Source organism: Phocoena phocoena, chromosome 15, assembly GCF_963924675.1.
Source record: "Phocoena phocoena chromosome 15, mPhoPho1.1, whole genome shotgun sequence".
NCBI lineage: Eukaryota > Metazoa > Chordata > Mammalia > Artiodactyla > Phocoenidae > Phocoena > Phocoena phocoena.
Window position 1 is genome coordinate 43,211,736 of NC_089233.1, and position 22,083 is coordinate 43,233,818.

The 22,083-nt window shown below is 54.7% G+C and overlaps 1 protein-coding gene across 1 annotated transcript; it reads left to right on the forward strand.

Moving 5' to 3' along the window:
• The first annotated feature begins 8,880 nt into the window (after nt 1-8,880).
• SSTR4 (somatostatin receptor 4) lies at nt 8,881-9,991 on the forward strand. Its single transcript, XM_065893153.1, is given in 4 exon segments — nt 8,881-8,937; nt 8,939-9,342; nt 9,344-9,462; nt 9,465-9,991. Coding segments are annotated over 4 exon segments (1,107 nt in total).
• The last annotated feature ends 12,092 nt before the right edge of the window (nt 9,992-22,083 follow it).

Here is a 22,083-nt window from a genome sequence, read left to right on the forward strand (position 1 = left end):
AAGATCTTTTTACCTGTTTTCCAGAGAAAGGCTCTCAAATGTTGGTGTTCATTCCGATCACCTGGGGAGTGTGTTAAAAATGCAGATGCCAGACCACAAGTCCCCGTCTCTCCCCAGAGTTCTCAAGTCAGCAGTGGGCCCCAGGGCCTGTGCTGGAACGCGCACCCCGGGTGATTCTGAGAAGCATTTTCTAGAGGGAAGGACAGCTCCAGGCTCCAGGCTCTGCAAGACGATGGTCGAGCCACCACTCAGAAAATATTGCTCTTCAGCCTGAGTCATGTTGGTATAACAGAAGAGTCCGGACTTGCTAGTGTAAAGCCTCCCAGCACTAAGAAAACACATCTCCCAGGGCTGGTCCAGATGTTGCCTTTGAAGGTGACCCCGCCCAGCTTCTAGGGCCATCAGAGAAGCATAGAGAGGAACACACACGTGAACCTTAAATATACCTCCTTTCGCTCTGACCCTGGCCCCATGCAATTTTTTCTAACCACATTAAACTGTTCTGATAGTGTAAACATTCAAAGGCCCTCCAGTACAGGCACCACCCAGAATCTAAGCAGAGCTGCCCAAGTAATGACAGAAGCGCTCTCCTATACGGTAAACCCGCCAGGGGACCGTGGGGACCAGAACAGACGGGCGAGGGGGCCCTCTGCTCTAGCCTCGAGGTCCTCGGACTGGGTCCCTCACGCCCTCCTCTCTGATGTCGGGGACAAGTTCTCCCCGTTGTGCAGTCTGCCTGGCGCCCCCAAGCTGTAGGAGGCCCCCTCGGTGCCCCGTGAAGCCCAGCCCAGCCTCTAACCTGGCTCTCTTGCACGGGAAGAGTCTGTTTACCGGCCTGTCTCCCTCCCACCGTGGATGGTATCTCTCAAAATGCTGAGTCCAGTGTCTGGAGCTTGCACACACCTCGATGAAGGAACGGACAAATTCCCAAGGATCCCAGGCTTGGAAAGAGCAGCCAGGTGCAGGGCCCAGGGCAGCAAGGCAGGAAGGAGAGAAGCCAGGGGCTGGGGTGGGGTGGGAGGGAGGTCCAGGGCAGGAGGCCGGAGGTCAGCTCCCGTGTGCTGGGAGGAACGCAGGTTGGACGCTCAGCGTCTGACACAGGACCCTTGAGAATAACTAGTTCCAAAACCTGGGCAGAGATTAACTTGTAGGCAGGGGTGAGGCCTCTCCAGTTACGAGCTGCAGGGTAGGGAGCCAAAGGGTCAAAGCACTTCCAGGACAGAGAAAACTAGTCCCACCACTCACCCCAAGGTGCCCTTTCCTACTGGTTTTTGACATTTTCTAAACCGGGGGCTAGCTCCGACCAAGCATGCACGGTTGGCCAAACATTATCGGGCTGCTCTCTTTTGACGGCTATTTCATTTCATTGAGAGAGAATAATTACAACACGGATAAATCCATGAAGAGCTATTCATCACTCAAGTACACATGCACAAGCTCAGAGTCTCTTGTTTTCTGAGAGGCTGTTGTTGGAAAACGAGAAGAGTTCCGTCCACAAAGATGGGAAGTTAAGGGTGCTAGGACCCAGCCTGTTCCGACCCCTCCCTCTACATTCAGCGGCAAAGGACAGCTCCCCCGTCGGTGGGTCCTGCTGAGACTGACTTTGTTTTCTAGAACTCCACTGCTTTCTCCCATTCATCCCTTTTCACTGGGCTGCCTTTTCTCTGGCTGCTGGATTGGCTTTGCAAATGCTTTTCTGTTTTTCTGAGTAGGATTTACATAAACAGCTCATTTCAGTGGTAATACAAATGATTCTGGCACCTTCCAAAAAGCAGCAAGCCATTAGCGATGAAAGGAGTTGTCAAGCTTCCCTCCGAATCTGCTCGGCAGGGAGGCACAACACTTTTCGAATATTGAGAAAATGCAGACCGTATAATTAAACGGCTTTATTGTGGTGACTGTTTCCTCCTGAACTTGAGTCAATTTGATGACTCTTTTTAATATGAGTGATTTATACCCTGACTGAAGGACTACTGCTGCTAAGAATGGTGACACCAGTTGTGCAATAAGTGTTTCTGGATGAGTCTTCAGTGAAGCTGTTTTCACCCCGAGAGACTCTGCCCCACCCCATCCATCCACAAAGGCAGGCAGAGTGTCTGTGTCAGCTGACCTGCACCGACCGTGGCCAGTCCACCCAGGACTGGATACTGGACCCGAGCTGGACCAATCAGACGCACTTCCCTGGTCCTCTGAACGTGCACCACTGAGAAAGTGATGGGCCCCCAAAAGGGAAAGGGACAGCGTGGAGTCAAATCCAATAGCAAGCAGCTCTGAGATACGAACAGGGTATTTGTGAAGAGAGCTGTAGACGGGAGAGATGGAGGGATTTCCTCTGCCTTGTGTGGTGAGCACGAGCCTGGGAGACAACGCCACAGCCTCTCCCTTCTCTGCGTGTTTTGTGAGCCGAGGCGCTGACCTCCTTGCCCTGAACAGTCTTCTCAAGGCTGTTTGTCCAGCAGTGGCCTTAGAGACAGAGACAGCGCATCCTGGGGGCAGTTGGGAGTTGGATTCCTGGTCAGAGTAATAAAGATACCACCTCTCTCTGCGGCAAAGTTGGGCTGGTTTGCTATTGACTCTTATAAGACTAAGATTTCTTAGATTCGGGGTTCCTTTTTAAAAATCATTTTATTTTATTTTATTTTATTTTATTTTATTTTATTTATGGCTGTGCCATGCAGCATGCGGAATCTTAGTTCCCTGACCAGGGATCAAACCCATGCCCCCTGCACTGGAAGAATGAAGTCTTAACCGCTGGACCACCAGGGAAGTTCCTGAGGCTCCTTAACTCTGATGTGAACCCACCTCGTGTGCAGCATCCACCCAGGCCTTCCCCCGTCACCCTCATGAGCTTGGGGGGAGGGGTTTTGCTGGTGGGGGAACCAGGGAGATTGGTGCAAACAGGAAGCTCAGCTCTGCTGGGCCCTGAGCGATCAAGTCCCTGCCTCAGACCCAGGAATCCCTGTCTCCTGCCAGCTGCTGTGAGACCATGGCAGGCTGGCTGGGTCGCTTTCAGGTAGCGTAAATTTTCAGCCCATCACCGTACCCAGCTGAACGTTAAGAAATGGACCAGTCACCAAGCTGCTCACCGAGCAGGACGCCGACAGGCAGGGCACGGTGTGCCAGCAGAGCAAACCCACTCCTGAGATCCAGGAGTTTGGTCTGCATCCAGAATCACTCTCAGACTGTGTTCTTTGGCCTCCAAATGGTTTTGCAAGAACTTGAATCGAGTCTATTTCTCAATGTATGCACTGCAACCAGAACACCAGGAAGACAGTTTTCTATGTACTGCTTCCTTGTTGTTCGACTGGGAGAGGATCTGAATCTCTAAAACTGACATGGGGCAAAAACATCCTTCAGAACCTCCTATTACCTTCCCCCTGGGGTGGGGGGTAGGAGGACGGGAAGGCTACTCCTTCCGGCTGAAAGTAAATGTCCAGGAACAGATTGTCTGGACTAATAGCCCGGTTCCTCTAACCGCAACGATTGTAAGGATGAGTGTTGAGAGCATACAAGATTCAGGATCCCATGCTGAGTGTTTTAGGTATGTTACATGAATCGACTGTTTTGAACAGAGTCTGGCACACAACAAGTGTGATATGAAGGTTTGCTGGCATTAGCATCCCAGTAGCTCATTCAATGAGGTAAGAACTTGTGTTCACACCTTAGAGATGAGAAAAGCAAGGCTTAAAAAGGCCAGGGACTTGCCCAAAGATAATGGGCTAGAGCATTTGTGGCTGCAATACAGAAAACACCTCTGAATGCACCGCAGGAAAGTGGATCATCTCACATGAAAAGCAGTTCAGTGGCAGCAGCACCAGGGTTGGCTGGTTGCTCCATCAACTCTCACGTTTACCAAGCCCCCTAGTTCTTTCCTGCTTCCTGTCCTACCATCTTCAACATACTGGATAAGCTTTTACCTCATAGTCACAAGGTAGCTGCAGCTCCTCCAAGCCTTATATCCCCACAGGACAATAGCCAAATCTTCCCCAGAAGTTAACCCTTGCAGGGGAGTTCCCTGGAGGTCCAGTGGTTAGGACATGGTGCTTTCACTGCCATGGTCCAGGTTCAATCTCTGGTTGGGAATTAGATCCCGCAAGCCGAGTGGTTCTGCCAAAAAAAAAAAAAAGAAGTAGTTGCCCCTGCAGCTTTAGTGATGCCCCTTCATGTCTCATCGGGCAGATTCAGGCCGCATGCCCACCTCTAATGCCAGCACAGACTCTGGGAAGGGAACCGACTCGAGCCCCTGAGTACATTGAAAAAGAATTCCAAAACAAAACCAGAGATCTGCTCCCCAGGGAAGAGGAGCGTGGACGTCGGGAGGCGTGCAACAATAGCTGGGACTTTGTCAAAGCCAGACTGGACCCAGGGACAAAAGGCCCTACCCTTTACCTCGTGCCACACTTTCCACTACAATGGAAGGTTCTAGATTTCCACCGTGCAGGATGGTAGCCACAGCCATGTGTGACTCTTAAGCACTTGAAATATATGTCACGTGACTGAGGATTGAATTTATTTTTTAAGGTTAATGAAATTCAAAGAGCCACCAGGGGACTTCCCTGGTGGCACAGTGGTTGAGAGTCCGCCTGCCAATGCACGGGACACTGGTTCGTGCCCCGGTCTGGGAAGATCCCACATGCCGCTGAGCAGCTGGGCCCGTGAGCCATGGCCACTGAGCCTGCGCGTCCCAAGCCTGTGCTCCGCAACAGGAGAGGCCACAACAGTGAGATGCCCATGTACCGCAAAAAAAAAAAAAAAAAAAAAAAAAGCCACCAGGTCCAGTGGTTATGGCACGGAAGTTGCCGTAGGATCGGCACATCTGCAGCCTTGCTGGAGGCATCGTGGAGGTCTGCAGGCTCTGGTGCTCTAGAAATACAACGTGATGCCCCAGGGAAATCGAAGTGTTCCAACAGCTACAGAGATAAAGGAAAATGAAAGAACTAAAATTCATTTCATAATACACTGTCTTTTACCTCTTTATCCAAAATATTATCACTCCCACACATAACCGATATAAAACATACAGTGAGATATTTCACCCTCTTCCGTTCATCTTAAGTCTTTGAGATCGGGGTGTGTTTCACAGCCACAGCTCATCTTCACATTTCAAGCGCTCAGCTGCCCGTGTGACCTGCGCTGGTGCAGAGATTTCAGAGCCTCCACGTCCAATTATCTTTCCCGACACTGGTTCACAGCCCTGGGAGGTGGGCCGGACGAGATGGAGGCTCAGAGGGCCACACCCTTGTGTCCCCAGAGCCCCTGGAGGGCTGGTCCCCACTCTCCGTGCTCCGATTCAGCAGGACGAGGATGCGGGGCCGCACTTGGAGAAGCGCTGCTCGGGGTGCTACCCAAGCCCACACCCTCGTAAGCAGAGGGTCTGAAATTAAATCCATGTTTTCTGTGCCCCAGCCCGTTCTCTTCTGCACGCAGAGCCGTGAGGCCAAGACGCTGAGACAGTCTGAAAACAACCCCCAAAGAAGAGAACAGCCCTCAACTTCCTCGCCCCAGAGGCTGACAGCAGCGTCTGACACCTGGACACTGCAGACAGGTCCCCAACCCAGACCTGTGCCTTTGTCGTGCTGACCTTTTGTTCATAAATTCTTAGAGGGACCCCTGTATTTAATGCGACAGCTGGGTCTTTGGGGCAGAGTGGGCTGTTGTCAGCACACTGTCTGGATGTCACCGGAGCTCAGAGGGGCATCTGAAGAAGGGCGATTATGTAAATCACTCCTGACAAAGCCGTGAGCTCAGCCTGGTCATGCCTTTAACACGTTCGGCGCAGAAGTAGTCAAAGCCACATTGAGGGCACTTCAGATGATTTTCTAGTAGCCGTGACAGAAGCTCTCAGGACCACTGTCCTCACGCTGCCGAGCGCCAAGCCCCTCCTTGTTGAGGCCTCTGAGTAGAAGCTTCTCCCGAGACCTGCGGGCCAGGTGCAGCCGTCCAGGTGCCTGAAGAGCACTTCCGGCTTGTGAAAACAGAAGAGATAGTCCCATGTGCAACAAAGGAGGCGTTCCTGTCCCTTCCGACTTGAGGAGGGGCTGAGAGGCCCCAGCTCCACCCCCTCCCTCATCACTCAGCCCGGAACTCCCACCAGGGCTCCGGCAGCTGGGACTGGCTGGACCCAGGGCAGCCCTTCCACCACCTGGAGGAGAAGGTCCCTGAGACCCAGCCAGGGTCCAGCTCTGCGTGGCTTGTGACAATGTACAGCAGAGCACTGGGCCTGATGCTGGACATTTAATCAACAGACCCAAAATAGGTCCCACATTTATATCCTACAAGGAAGGGACAGGTGAGCTGGAAACATCATATGAATGGCCTTCACTCCCACCCCTTTTACTCAGTGAGACCGTGGCCCTGGGTGTTCTCTCCCGGTGGAGAAATGTAGAGGCTGGTCCCCTTTAGGCATACCTTTAGTGCCATGGGGAGAAGACAGGTCTGGAGGCACAGCGGGCACAGCCACTTCCCGCCCCGGGGGCCACCAGGCTGCCCCCCTGAGCAGAGAGGCCTCCGATTGGTTTTCCGGATGTTCCTCCCAGACTCTCCCTGTAGCCCTCCTGAGGGCACAGTGAATTCCACACACCGTGGCCCCTGGCTGCCTGCCTCTCTGTAATGTCATTCAATTAAAAGTTCCATCAGTGCATTTTAGAATTATCTGGAGAACCTTCAAAACATTCAGATACCAGGGCCACCTCTAGACCAAGTAACTCAGAGTGTGCGGGACAGGCCCGGGCTCCCACGGGGTGCCAGTGGACAGCCAGGGGTCAAGTTTCCACACTGCAGTGGGTGCCTGGCTCTCTGGGAACGAGTTCCTCCAAGCCAAGGCTATGTCAGACACGCCCCCCACCATGTCCCAGGCTGCAGTGGGGGTGGGACCTCCGCTTCCACGGTCAGCCTCAGAGGGGTCTGCACCCAGCCTCTCAGCTCCTGTGTCCCAGGAGCGACGCCTGCCCCTCCCAGCTCACCTGCACTGATGAAGGGGATCCACTGCCTAAGTCAGCGTGCTCGGGGCAAACACACACGCACCCAGGAGCTCTGAACTACCAAGCTCCCTGGTTGGGGGTGTTAATAATACTGATCACATATAGTGCTTATGGGTGCCAAACACTGTTGTAACTGCTTCCCATGTGTCGTCTTATTTAGCCCACATGACAGCCCACGTGTCATAGCGCCAAGACTGATGCTGCTTTACAGAGAGGTTGAGTAACTTGCCCAGGGTCACACAGCAGGGAGGCAGTGGAGCGGGGATTCCGACCAAGGCAGTCACCTTAATCTACCCTGCCTTCAAAACCACCTCTGTTCCAAACTTGCCTCCCCCTCACACACCACCAGCTGAACCAAACCCCTGGCAAGTCAGCCGTGTGGCGTTTTCCTAACTTTGAGGACAAACCTCCGCATTGACCCTGGATTTCCCCACCTCTCGTTCTTCAAGTCTGTGAGGCTTTGTCATTATGATGACGCTGTGTCAAGGACAGTGGCACTTGGTATCAACTCAACTTTTTTTCCTCATTTTAGTAATTTTTCAAAGCTAAGGCACCCTGCTCCCAGCCTGGGCCTGGGGTTCAACATGCGACGGGACCAGAGACTGAGGTAGGGAAATGGGACGGCACAGGAGGGTGTCAATCTCAGGACAAGCCCATCTTGCCTGGGGGCCCGTGTCCCTGCCCCCCAAGTCCACTGCAGGAGAAAGGCTCACACCCGTGTGCCCACCCACTGGGGAAGTCACTGCTGTGGGGTGGCCCGCGTCTCAGCTGCCTCTCTGATTCCTCTCTAAACACGGAATCTGGGGACACTATTTGTGCAAATAGAGGCCTCCTGCTCGAGGCCTCCAATACGCCGGATTTCAGTTTCATCTGGGAGCCCCTTCCTGATGTACCAGAGGCTTTCAGGACTGATCTGGGGCTCAAGGAGGCCACCGCCCACAGAGGCGGGGCTCCCAAGGGCCAGCACCCCACAATTTTCCAGGGCAAACCCCCACTTCAGGAACTCTGCTCTACCCTGTGCCGACTAGCAGAGACGGCTGGGACTGGGGGCTGCTTGGTGGGTGTCCAGCACGGGATGGTCCAGCCTGGGGGTGTGAACTCGCATTCTCCAGAGTTTAGGAGGAGAAGGAGACCCAGGGAGGAACCGCGACCCTTCATGACCACCCCTCCCAGGCACATTTCAGATATCCCGGTGCAGACCCCGCCTCCGGGGAAGCCGAGTCGCGGGGCGGAGGTTTCCTGGGGTCTGGGTCTGGCGCTCTCCGCCTCCGTTCGTGCCGGCCCGCGCACGGAGCACCTGGGTCAGAGGCTGGCCTTCTCCTGTGGCATCTCTGCTTCCGCGTGTCCATTTCCCACCTCAACCCCCAGCCCCACCTAAATCCAATGGAAAAGGTCGCGGGATCCGCGGCTGCGCGGGTTGCGGGGAGGGAGCGATGGGGGCCCGGGCAGACGTGGAACTCCCCACGACGCCAGCAGGAGCCTCGGGCTCTGCCCATAAAAAGAGTTTCAGGCGGGACAGACCCTGCGAGTCTTCAGAGGATGAACGGGACAGGGGCGGGGTTGGAGATGGGAGGATGTCAGCGCAATTGGCTCTGTGCGCACAGGTGAGTCCCCGCCATCCCGGGGGCCTCAGGATCCAAACGGAGGACTCCAGGCCACCCTGCCCCCGCGGCTGCGGGTGCCGGAGAGCAGAGCAGGGGAGAAGGTGGCAAAGAGCCGGAGAAGCCGGGGTCTGCGTGGGGCAGGGCTGGGCGCGGGTGGGCGGGAGCGCCCAGCTTTGGGCGGAGCAGGGAAAGGCGCCCGTCTGCCCCGAATCCCCGCCGGTCTCCGGGGCGCAGCGCCGTCGATGCCCGCTCCGCCGCGCCGCCGCCACCGCCTTCCCAGCCTCCCCCATCCCGGGATGAGCGCTCCCCCGACGCCACCTCCCGGGGGCGAGGAAAGACTCGAGACGGCCTGGCCCCCCGGCGACCAACGCCAGCGGCACCCCCGGGACGGAGGGGGCGGCGGGCACGGTAGCCATCCAGTGCGTCTCCGCGTTGGTGTGCGTGGTGGGCAACGCCCTGGTCATCTTCGTGATCCTCTGCCACGCCAAGATGAAGACGGCCACCAACATCTACCTACTGAACCTGGCTGTGGCCGATGAGCTCTTCATGCTGAGCGTGCCCTTCGTGGCCTCGTCGGCCGCCCTGCACCACTGGCCCTTTGGCCCGGCGCTGTGCCGCACGGTGCTTAGCGTGGACGGCCTCAACTCATTCCCCAGCGTCTTCTGCCTGGCCGTGCTCAGCGTGGACCGCTACCTGGCTGGGGTGCGCCCGCTGCGCGCTGCCACCTGCCGCCGGCCCGGCGTGGCCAGACTGGTCAGCGGGTGTGTGGCTGTCGTCCTCGCTGGTCACCCAGACCATTGCCGCCTTCGCCAGCACCAGGCCGGCTCGCGGCGGCAGGGCCGTGGCCTGCGACCTGCACTGGCCGCACCCAGCGTGGTCTGCACTTTCCTGCTGGGCTTCCTGCTGCCCGTCCTGGCCGTCGGCCTGTGCTACGTGCTCATCGTGGGCAAGATGTGGGCACTGGCGCTGCCGGCCGGCCGGCAGCAGCGGAAGCACTCCGAGAAGAAGATCACGTGGCTGGTGCTGACGGTGGCGGCCGTCTTCGTGCTCTGCTGGCTGCCTTTCCACGCGGTGCAGCTGCTGAACCTCTCTGTGACAGGCCTGGACGCCCCCGTCCACCACGTGTCCCTCATCCTCAGCCACGCCAACAGCTGCGCCAACCCCATCCTCTACGGCTTCCTCTGTGACAACTTCCGCAGGTCCTTCCAGCGGGTTCTCTGCCTGCGCTGCTGTCTCCTGGATGCCTCTGGCGGTGCAGACCAAGAGCCACTGGACTACTGTACCACCGCCCTCAAGAGCGGAGGGGACGCAGGAGTCTCATGCCCCCCACTCCCCTGCCAGCAGGAGCCCAGGCAACCAGAACCCAGCTGCAAGCCGGTCCCCCTCACCAGGACCACCACCTTCTGAGATGCACCATCTACAGCCCAGCAGACCGCCCGTGCTGCATGCTCCCCTGAGAACCACGACCTTCCTCCACAGGCACCTGCTTCCCGCAGTCTTCGTGCACCCCCAAGAGCATCAGAGCCCCTCAGGCTTCCCCTCTCCCCAGGATACTGGCTTTCAGAAGGATGCTTCCATGGGGGTAGGACCCTCTGAGACCTAATCTAGGATGTGAATCATTCCTGAAACTCTGGCTGTGTTTTGAGGGGGGGGAGAAGGGAGGATGCCAGGGAGCAGTGGCCCCCTGCATGTGACTTGTTCCAGTAGCTCTGCCTGGGAGAGGACTGTCCAGAGGGTGGAGGGACCCAGCACCCCTGCTCTGCGCAGACTCTCTCTCTGCCTGTGGTGGGGACACAGCGTGTTTGGAAAGAGGGGGAGGAAGGGAGATGCCTCCCAGTGCTTTCCCTTTGCTGCTGTTCCGGGGCCCTTGTGCAGAGAGATTTGTGTGTGACAGCCTCGGGCCCAGACTCTGTCACCCCCTGACCACCCCCCGGCCCAGTGCCTGCTTGCAATCACAAGTGTCACCCTGGTTGTCCTGGGACGGTAGCAGGCTTTTTGTGAGTAGAAAAGGTTTAGAGAGACCTGGAGTGGGGTTTATTACGAGGTGTGAAACCGGGTCCATAATAAAAAAGCAGAGAGGATAAATCTCATCTAGCTCCAATGATGGGATTGCTTGCCCCCTCCCTCCGGGTGGGAGGGGAGCTAGGGAAGGCGAAAGAAGCCTAGAGAAGGCAGAGGAAATCAGCCCGGAGTTTGAATGGAGGAAGCAGCTCTATCACCGCTATTAAAAAAAGGTCTGTATTTGGGATAACATCAGCCAGATGTAGATAATAAACAAACATAGGCTGAACACAGTAAAAGGCCATAAGTTTCTGCCCGATGTTCACGCAAGGATAAATTATCTTTCCCCAAAGGACAAAACTGGCCTAAGAGGAGCTTTGATCCTGCTTCCTGCCAAAAGTGGAGGCGGGGGCTGCGGAGATGCGGGTAGGGCTTCTGTGGGAGGCTGGACGGCAAGCGGGCTGTTCTGTGTACAGGGAGCGCCATGGGGGCCCCGGCTCAGCTCAGCCAAGGACACTCCTGGCTTTGGCTCGGGGGTCCTGACGGTGAGAGGAAGATACTGGGGCGGGCGGGAAACAGGGCCTCTGAGGAGAGGCCCCTCCGCTCACCCGAGGGTCAGGCTTGTGGAGCTCACGGCTTCCTGGCAAGGAGGCTTCAAGAGAAAAAACATCCTGGGCCTGACCTGGTCCGGGACCTGCCAGACTCATGTCTCCTCCGGCAGCCTGCAGGCTCCAAGGTGGGCACAGGGGGCTGCTAGGGAGCTAAAGAAGGCTGAGGCAGGGCCCAGAGGGGATGCCCCGCTTCCACCATGGGCCAGGGCTCCTCCCTGAGAGCCGGGGCAAAGGGAACAAGGCCCTTCCCTGAAGCGATCGGGCCAAAGCCAGGCTTCAGGGATGTGAGCAGACCCCTGATGTTCCAGGAATGGGCAGGAGAGCCAAGTTCGGGTCCTGCATCCGGTGTCATGTGACCCGGCAAGGGACTGAACCCAGGCCCTCAGAGTTCTGCCTCTAAAATCGAGAGGCCCTTCCCTAGCCAGCACACGGTGACTCTTAGAGGATGAACCTGATGGTTCTGTCCACGAGGCTGTGGATGCCAGCTTCTCCCTTCATGAATGAAAAAAGAAACAGCCTTACCATCGGGCACTTACTCCTGCACGTGACCTGGAAGCGGTGATCAGTGGCGATCAGTGTGGTGTGTAGGCTGGGGGCGAGGTGGATATGCAGATGTTCCGGGTCTGCACTGGGTGGTCCCCATCTGTCTCAGAGAGAAAATGTGTAGCCAAGTCTGCACTACAGACTGGAGACATGGCTGTGGACTGGAAACTCCTAAGACACGGAGCCCCTTGAACCCACATGCACACGTACACATGCGCACACAAACACACTCACGCAGGCACCACCAGACCCCCCGCCGCCCTGGCAGTACACACTAGAGTTACCCTGGGCATCTGGAGGCAGTCGGTGCTGGGCCTCCTGTAACCGTAACCTCTTGACAGCCTTTGAAAGTGAACTGTTTCCTTGTTCCCCAGTGCCTGGCGGTGCCTTGCAGGGCGGCCACTTGATAGATGCGGTTGAACTGACCTGTGTGAACCACGCAGGCCGATGGCAGCGAGGTGAGGGGTTCACAGCACAGGCAGTGGTCTGAATGCGCTGCCGGGCCTCTGCCACGGCCTGGGTAGGGCGTGGGGTCCTCTCTCGGATCGCCCACAGTGACTCACACTGGGCACACTCTCTGACGGGCAAGACGGGGCACCGACCCAGAGTCCTGACAGCACTCCTGCTCTGCTGAGTACTTAAAAATGCAACGTTTTCAACTTAGTTGGTGATGGTTGAAGGCAAGGCAGCATCAGGTGATGGAAAGAAAAGTCCGTGGAGGCAGGGGAGCTCCGCACCAGCCAGCCCCGTGGGGAGTGCTGTAACCTCGCTGAGCCTCAGTTTCCCACCTGAAACACGCACAAAGGGAGACTGTGAGTTTCGAGTTCTTTCCAGCTGTGGCTCTCTTTTCTCAGGAACGCTGGAGCAAGGTGCTGCGGTGGTGGGAGGGGACGGCAGCATTCTTCTGTGCAGACTGCTCTCTCCATAACTTGTTAAAAGCGAGCACTGACACTGCCTTTGACCTTGGAGTCATAAATCATTGCGGTGGAGCAGGGAGAGTCTTGCTGGCCGTCCTCCTTTTCAGCTGCAGGACCTTCTCGACTCCTGGGGCTTAACAACTCTATAGCCCGCAAAACATGCCGATCATTGGTCGGGGATGCGCTAGAGGCGAGGTACTGCCAGCTGTAGCAACGGGGGGCCTTTGTAACGGCTGCATAAAACCCTCCCTCGAGGTCTGAAGACACTAGCACATTTTGCTGGCCTGGGGCATCAGCTGTGCAGACAGCCTTTGACCTCGGTTCTGCTCCGTTTACCGAGACTAGGGGAGCACAGCCTTTGGCTGCATCAGGAATGAAAACTTTTGTTTTTTGAGTTGAAATCCACTGTATTTCAAGCACACAGTGGTTGTTTCTCTGTTTGTGGCTATAAAAACAAACAGATCAACACACTAACGGAAAAGGAAATAAGACTTCTGCGTTTCTGACCAATGCAAGAATACCAGTTTCCACCGTATCCTTCCTCGATCATCAGGGAGGAATGAAAACATCTTTATCCAGGTAGAAACAGCCTCCAGGTACCCTCCAGCAGTGAGCTGGCTTTACCTTTTAAAATCGCCTTTAATGTACTGTTCAGTGACCAGCCAGGTGTTTCATTTTTCCAGACAATCAGGAAGATGGTATTTGCACGTGACAGGTGATCACTCATCGGAGTTCTTGCCGAGTTTGTCAGCACTGTGTTTTCTGCAAACATGAATGCAATTTGCACATTTATCTTTAAATTCTTGGCTTCACTTCACCATAAAAACATCCTACCTAGCACGCCTTAGGTGCCAACGCTGATATCAAAGGGAAAAACAACAAGAGAGGTCTGTGTTGGCTGTGCTACCTCAGAAATCGAACTTGGCAGCCTGAGCAGTGGCTGGGAAAATTCCTGCAAATCTGCACATCGAAGCTGTTCTCCCCGTCAGGCGGTCTGCCAAGAAGCGTCCCCATTCCGCGTCTTCCCTCTTCTTAAGGAGATAATGGGATAACCTCAGATTCCTTCAGCACAAATGTCAGAATGCGGAGGCCTGTCCTGTTGCACCCGGTCAGTGGGCACCACACCCCGATGCCCTGCTCTGGGGAGGCGAGTACAGGGGGCAGGGGAAGGGGGCAGAGGCATACAGACTGCACACCCCCTGCCGCTTCTGTAAAGGCAGGGCGGGGCTGGGGCCTCCGTGGACAGCGCTCTGCCCTCGAGGAGACTGGAGGTTGGTTAGTGGCAACCACGGGCATTAATCAGATCAGCACAGGAATGAGAGTGCGCTTCTAAGCCAAAATAAGAACCATTGGGGAAGTGATCTGGTCTCTGTGAGGCGACCTTGTGCAGGGCATCCACCCCAGGAAGGCTGAGGGGGGCGACGTCCTCCATGAGTTGTGTGGGAGAAACCAGGATGAGAAGGGTGGGCAGAAGGGCCGAAGCAGAGGGGATGGTGTGTGCCAGCAGCCAGGAAGGGAGGCACTGAGAGTGCCCAGGGTAACTGGAACAGAGGCCAGCGGTGCCCGGTCAGTGGGAGGCATCAGCAGATGAGGACCTCATAGGCCCCATTGAGGACTTAGGACCCGGCCGTGGGACGGTGGTAACGATGAGAGGTGCAGGTCCACCTGGTCAAGAAACCCATGGATGACTCCAAGTCCCGTGAAGCCGGGGCGCATGTGCCCTCCACTTTTCAGGGGGAGATTGGCAGGAGGATCGTGTTCTCATCCTTCTAATGTTTTCAGCAAGAAGGCAGGGTTCCTGGTCCTATGGCTGGATTGGTATAGTGTCTAACAGGGAGGGGCTCTTTTGAAAATGAGGGAACCAATATTGAGGAAGTCCCAGATCATCAACCATGTTGCCTAGAAAAGGAGCGCTGACCACCAAAGTAAGACCCGAGGCTTCCCGTTATGAGGACACCGTGAGCCCCACCCGGCACCTGGCGAGGTGTGGACAGTGCGCCGGGTGAGGAAACAGATTTGGGGACATACAGACCAGGGGCAGGTCACTGCTCACCAGCCCAGCGCAGCCGCAGGGATGCTGTGTGGCCCCAGGAGAAAGGACAAAGCAAGAGCATCCAGCCCAGGTGTGCAGGGCAGGTGCAGGAGGCTCACCGCTCAGACAGCGGCACAGCGGCACAGGAGGACAGGGTGGTGCGTGCAAGGTGCTAGGGGTGTTTTTGGGGGAGGGGGGTTGTGCTTGGTTGGTTTCTGTATGTTTTTGCATCCAGCTTTCTTTAGCCATTCCGAGGAGGCTGTGATTTCTCTCTAATCTATTTTTATGGGAGTATAATTTATACGTGGTAAAAGTCACTCTTTTTCGGTGTACAGTTCTGTGCATTTTGACGTGTATGAGGTTACCCTCGTTTAACTGCCACCTCAGTCAAGCTGGGGACTGGCTCCAGGACCGTGTCCTTCCCTCTCGGTGGCCGTGACCCGTGCGCTGAGGGGGCAGCACGGGGAGGACCCGAAGGGGAGAGAACTGGGGACGCTGCTCCCCAGATGCAGGCAGGCCACCCCAGCACACCGTCTCCCCACATCCCCACGCAGGGAGCTCTGCCCTCCTGATCGCCTGGATTTGAAGCAGCAGCCTGGCTCCAGAAACCACCCCCCACAAACCACAACCCAGGGCTTGAGCAAGTGCCGGGCAGGTTGCTGCCTCCTCAGCGTGGCTGCCCCTCCCCGCCGGGGCTCAGAGCTCCCCCGCAGCCCCGCAGAGCCAGCTCTTCCTCAGGACCCAGACCCATCTGTCCGTCGCGGCCTGGACGGCCGGCTGCTGGGCTCCTGCTGCATCGTCTCAGCCCCGTTGATCGAGGCTGATTCCCTCGCTCTGAAGATGCAGACAAACCACAGAGAGGGGGCCTTGCCCTGTGCCCTCCGGCTTCCCTTTCTCCTCCTGTTCCCGTGGGATTCCCCAAGTCCTACCTCTTAGGACAAGGGCGAAGAAGCTTGAAGAAAGGGGGGAGTCGGTGCTGGCAGAGAAGGGCCAAAAGTGGTGCTTCCGGTTTCGATCACCATTTCAAGACGAATTGAACAACGAACCATCTGTCCAATACGAGAGTGCAGGGTCGGGGGTTGCGGATCTCCGGCACGGCTGCGGGAGTAGGGGTCCATGGGCTCAAGGAAATCGAAAGGAATTAAGGGGGGAGGCAGAAGGAAGGGGGGAGGGTACAGGAGACTGAGGCAAGCCCCGTCTTCCTCTTCCTCTTCCTCACTGGGTGGCCGAGGGAAGGTTTGCTTGAGTCCAATAGCCCAGAGCGATCAGCTGGGGCCGGCCTCCAGGTGAGGACAGGAGAAGATTCCAGGAGGACAGGGAAACCCTGCCCTAAGTCGAGTATGCAGGAGAGGGGCTTCCCAGGATGGTACAGCTCGTGGATGTCTTGCTCAGGAGAACGTTATTTCAGGTGCAGTCGGGGGACATGTCTGGCCTGGGGTGGGGGGCGTCATCACCACGGACCCCAGTTTGGAATCTTGGGGTTTTTTTCCACTGGATCCCCGAAACCCTGCTGCTTCTGCTGCCCCATTTTGTTTCCACCATTTCCAGCGGTCGTGACTGAACTAACCATCCCCAGGGTCCTTCTGTCTTTCGCAATCACACTTTCAAAACAGGCTGAAGAGGATTTTGATTCTGTTAGAATCTGATGTTAAAACAATATTTCGTTTCTCTTGTGAGAGGAAATCTGTTGTTTGCCTACCTCTGAGCCTGCTGACCAAAAAAAGGAAGAAGGGCTCTCTCAAAACAAAAAAGAGATAGCGCTGAACCCGGGCACACATTCTGAACAAGACAGACAGACAGAGTCGGGCGTAGCCTGTATTATTTTCCAAAGAAATGCCGAGAAGGTCAGGGATGTTTTCAGATGTGCTCGGGTGCCCCCCACCGAGTCACGACAACCACGGAAACATGTTTTCCTATCTTCTTCGTAACCTCGGTTTTCCTCGAAGAGATGACATAATGATTAACCCCCATTCGACACACGACCACTGTGAGCTTGGGGGTCTTCTGCCGCCTGCCCAGTCCACATGAGAAGGTCACGCCCAGGAGCCTCAGGAGGGACTGTGGCCGTGCAGGGGGGGCCCTTGGGATCCCGTGGGCAGCGGCATTTCCTGACTTCCTACTGCGTGCCTCAAGGTGCCCCTCCTCCCTGAAATGCGTGATGTGCAGGCTTCCCATCTTGCTTTGTGTGTCTTTACACACTCGGGTGGGCTGCCAGGATTTCGGTCAACCCGGGCCCGAACGCGGGGTGAATGAGCAGGGTCTTGGGAGACATGTGAGCTGCGTTTTGTTAAAACCTGTTTGCTGAAACGGAAGAGAAGCTGTCTGTCTGGTCATTCCTTGGAAAATCTTGTCTTTGTGACTCAAACATGAAAACACAGGGTCCTTGGTTCAGGGAGATCCTAAGGGCAAAGCGAGCATCAGGGCGGAAAAAGGCTTTATCTGGCCCGCTGTGTAGACAACTCCAGCATCAGTAGAGGGGGAAGGACAGGAAGGAACTTTCTGGTGTCATGAACATATTCTATATACTGATGATGGCAGTAGTTCCACGAATGTGTGCTCTTCAGGACTCAGAGAACTCTTTGCTAAAAAGGGCGGGTTTTACAGTCCAGGGGCCTGTGACTCCCCGGGGGGCTGGGTGCCCAGGCCCACGGCCCCCTGCAGTGCCCTCTGTGGTGGACAGACGGCGGGCGAGGCCAGGCACTGGCCCAGAGTCCCACCGGGACAGTTGTGGACACAGGGCCAGTCCCTTGTTTTGAACTGAAGTTTCTTTCCTCTTTGGCATGTTCCTCTTTGGTGTGACTAGACTTGGGGCCCCAAGTGGCAGCTGGAGCTGGAGGGCGCTTCGGGCTGTGGTCACTCCTCCTCTGTGGCCTACCTAGGAGCACAGTAGAGGGGACTCTGCTCTGCCAGACTTTGATGGGCCTGTAAGCAGGGAGAATGGGTCTTTGAAATGGATTTTACAGCTGAGGAGGGGCTGCATCTCCGCTGTGCGAGCCTCCCCTCCTGCGGCTCTGCCTGATGCCTGAGACCCCACCAGGACACGTGCCCAGGTGGGACAGCAGCCCTTCCACCTGACCACACCATGCCTGGAAAGAACGCTTTCCACTTTCTGGAAACCTTGAACTTGCCCTCAAGACACTCCAGATCCCAACATGTCCTTTTGCTTTATCCACTTACACACCCACCAGTTCATTGTCGCGCATGCCCCGTTTATAGAGCACCTGCTGTGTGCCAGACCTGGGCCAGTTCCCTTCACCTAATCCTCATGGAAACCCCAGAGGGGGCCGGGCCGGCATCCTGTTTACAGCCTTAGGGTTTGTTTCTTTTTTCTTTTTTTTTTTTGGCTGCAATGTACAGCTTGTGGGATTTCAGTTCCCCAACCAGGAATTGAACCCGGTCCATGCCAGTGAAAGCACCGAATCCTAACCACTAGGCCACCGGGGTACTCCCAGTCTTAGGGGTTGTGTGGTGCCCATGGCCACGTGACCACCCACGTCAGGCTGGGATTCAGATCTGGGGTGCATGGCACCCACACTCTTTGTTGGCCCTGCTGGATTCTTACAATGCAAACTGTGCAAGTGTTGCCGTGGGGACACGTGAATAAGTCTAGAAGTAGGTGTTACCTTCTCAAATGATTTCCGTGAGTAAATGGAGCACAAGCGCATTCTTATGAAACTCCTCCACTTGCACCGAGGATAGAATTCGACATCTCTAAGCTGACCTATGGTCCCCCCCTCCACTCTTCTCTCTGCATCCCACATCTGCAGCCTCATCCTGGACCCCCTCCTCCTTGCTCACCTCATTCCACACCCTCTGCCAAGGCTCTTCCCAGCACAGGGCCTTTGCACGTGCTGTGCCTTCCACCCGGACTGCTCTGCCCTCAGCTCTGTGTTTGACCGACCCCTGCTTCTCCTTCACATCCAGAATTGTCAGCTGGCCCAGCAGGCTCTCCAGCCCTGTCGTGCTGTGCTCTCCTCCCCCCGGCTCCTACCACTGTTTCAGAGGCGATTCCAGTTTGTGGGGGTGGGGGGCAGGAATTGTTTGTTGTATGTCTGTCTCCCCCACCAGAGCTCGAGCTTCTCAAGGCAGGGGTTTGTCACCATGCCTGTCACCCACCAGTGACAGAGCACATGCTCAACAAATATTTGCTGAACTGATCCAAGCGGTTCGGTCTGAGGGCAAAAAAGTCATTTGAGTCATAAAATCAAATTCTGACTCATCCACCCTGGCCTTCTTCCCCAGGCCCCATGAACCCTGGAACGCCATCAGCGAGCACACACCGCACACCACTGCTGAGACTGGGAAACCTGGATGACAACGATGTGAATAGAAGGCAGGGCCCGCGGCCCATTTCACAAGGGCCACCCAGGTTTGCCCCAGTAAGGGTTCTTGCCTCTGAGTCTTGAAAGCGTGTTTTGGTTTTCTTGTGTTCTTGAGAAAGGATCTCTTCTTTGGAAGAAGACATCCTAAAGCAATGAGACCCTGACAGTCATTTTGACTGCTCCTGGGAGCAGACCCTTTTGAAAAGTGGAAGGGTAGGTGGTGAGGATGATTGGTAAGGTATCACTCTCCCCTCTCAACCCCCAGCATGATTTATCCGCACCTGCTTTTCTCCCACTCATCGAGTTCTTCCTTCACACATACCTCTTATTGAATCTGGTTTTCTGCTAGCCTTCCGAGTCCTGAGGGCAACACTGCTGCACTGGCCGTCTCGGGAAGGCACCCCTCGCCTATCACCCACTCCACACACACCCCAAAGCCGTCTCCTTCATCCAGGATGGACGTTGACATCTCCAACTGCATCTTCACGACAGCAACTACTCAGATTAAAACTGAGAAATTCGGCATGATCCAAATGTATAAAAATATTTGGATATTTGACTGAATTCAATTTTCTTCCAACTTTTGCTTTCTGAAAACTTTCAGAACACTGCATATAAAATTCAGCCAGTTTCACCATCCCAGGAAAGGGGGCCCAGGAAATGTGTGTATTTAAAAAGACAGTGTTTCCTATCTCCAAGAGAAATGAGGATGATTTAATACTGCATGAGACCTTGGTCTCTGAGCCACAGACTGACTTTTGTTTGCATATCTCTGAGAGCAGATAATGCCAAACCATTCACAGAGGGACACACAGCCAAGATTCTAAGAGATGCCCCAAGAAGGACTGTTTAACTCGTCCCAACAAATAATCCTATAATATATTTTAAAACACTTAGGCGTAAGTCCTGTGTATGAAGTTGTTATGGTTACAGAAGGAAAAAATAAATATTTGTGCATACAGACATAACATGAAGTCCTTCTACAGTGAAAACAATCTCCACTGGAAAGGTCTTTGAAAGTCAGAGATGGAGCCTGGAGCAGACGGAGCTAGTGATGGGGTGGGGGCGCAGCCTTTAAAGCCTCCTCTCGGCATCCACATTGTCCATGAGCCTCGTTTAATAACATAAAATGAGGGGGCTGGGGGAGAGAGGTGAACAGACACAAAACCCAGGAGCACTGTTATTTGTTTATTTTCCACTTGTGATGTCATAAGCAGGAGTTTTGCCTGTGTTCTAGTTTATCTCCAATAAATAAATAACTATGTACAAATGTGCTGAGTTTACAAAATGGTAGAGGAAAACCTTTGCATTACACAAGATACATTTACATGATATGCTTTTTTCCATACACAGAAGCATGAAGCATTTCATTCCTAGCTTACTTGAACCAAACACCCTGTGTGGCAATGTCTAAAGGTGTGTACCTAGGCTCTTCTACCAGAAAGCAAAGCTATAAAAGGAAAATTCCTCAGTTTCTTGAGAATATAGGGCCTGACTTGGCCTGCTACTTATTACTCATCCATAGTTAATCTATTCCAGAATGTTGGAAGCTGTCTGCAACAGCTCTCCTCAAATATACCCCCTGCTGGTCTCATTAAAATACAGATTCTCGTGCAGTAGGTGGGATGGAGCCTGAGTGTCTGCATTTCTAACCAGCTGGCAGGGGCAGCTCCAGCCTCTTGTCCCTGGACCACGTTCCAAATGGCTGGGCTTAGAAGGCCCCTCCGAACTGGGAGAACTTCTCGAGGGCCTGATCAAGGTGAGGCCCTAACTGGCCACGCTCCAGGCTGCATCCCCAAGCTCCCAAATTCAAGAAACCAGTAGAGCTGGTTTTATTGGGGCCTACAAATGACAAGAACGGTGAGAGTCCAAATGGTCATTGGCATGAATCCTGCAGCTCAAAACTTTCTTACACTGTCTCCCGGGAGGTGCTTCCATCTTCTCTCAGTTTAGAGCAACCATGTGAACATTTTCAACATTGTCAAAAAGAACTCATAATAATAATAATAGGAATAATAATAACGGGAAAAGACACTGCATAAGAAGCTTAACAACAGTGACTACTTTTCAGTCCAAATCCAAACAACAACAACAATAAAATGGAGGTTCATTGTTTAAAAATAAAAATGAAAATCTCCTTGCGTTGAATTCCTGTGATAGTCCAGCAACATTAGTCTAACAAATGCCCTTCGCATCTTAACCTCGATATTGCTGTGGAAGCCTGAAATTTCAGGACAAATTAGCAAATCTGCTGAAAGAACAAATTCCCAAGCATTCTTTTTTTTTTTTTTTTTTTTTTTTTTGGTGGTACGCGGGCCTCTCACTGTTGTGGCCTCTCCTGTTGCGGACCACAGGCTCCGGACGCGACGGCTCAGTGGCCATGGCTCACGGGCCCAGCCGCTCCACGGCATGTGGGATCTTCCCGGACCGGGGCACGAACCCGTGTCCCCTGCATCGGCAGGCGGACTCTCAACCACTGCGCCACCAGGGAAGCCCCCCAAGCATTCTTATTTCTAGTGTTTTTGTTTCTGTTTCACATAACAGTTCTGCCCAGGCAGACAGCTAAGGGCAGAAGTAGGGTCCAATACAGGTAGGGTGGCTCAGGTGGGTTGGCCGAGTTCCTGGGAGGGGTAAATTGGGAGAAATGAAAGGGCTGAAATGCCGCTTGGCTTCATAAATGCGAGAGGGCTGGAAAAGATAGTATAAGGGCCCCGTGACAAGTGGGAGCACATAAATATATAGACAGGGAAGGGGAGAGAGGGGAAGGGAGAAAGGAGGGAGAGATACAGAGTGGGTGCCGGAAACACAAGGGTAAGGGAAAGAAGCCAAAGAATAAAAAATACTTAAAAAATAAATATCTTGGTCATTGTCTATGACTCAATTACACTCCACTTAGTCCACTGGGATGAAGTCTGCCCCAAGGCCGCCAACCAAGAACACTCACCCCTCCTGTGCCCCTCGGTGAGGGCATCGGACACTTCGCAATCTTGTCACTGTAAAACTGCCAACTCTGCCCACTTGTCCGATGACATCATAGAAATGGCTGGGGCCATACTTCTTCCAACGCGCCCCC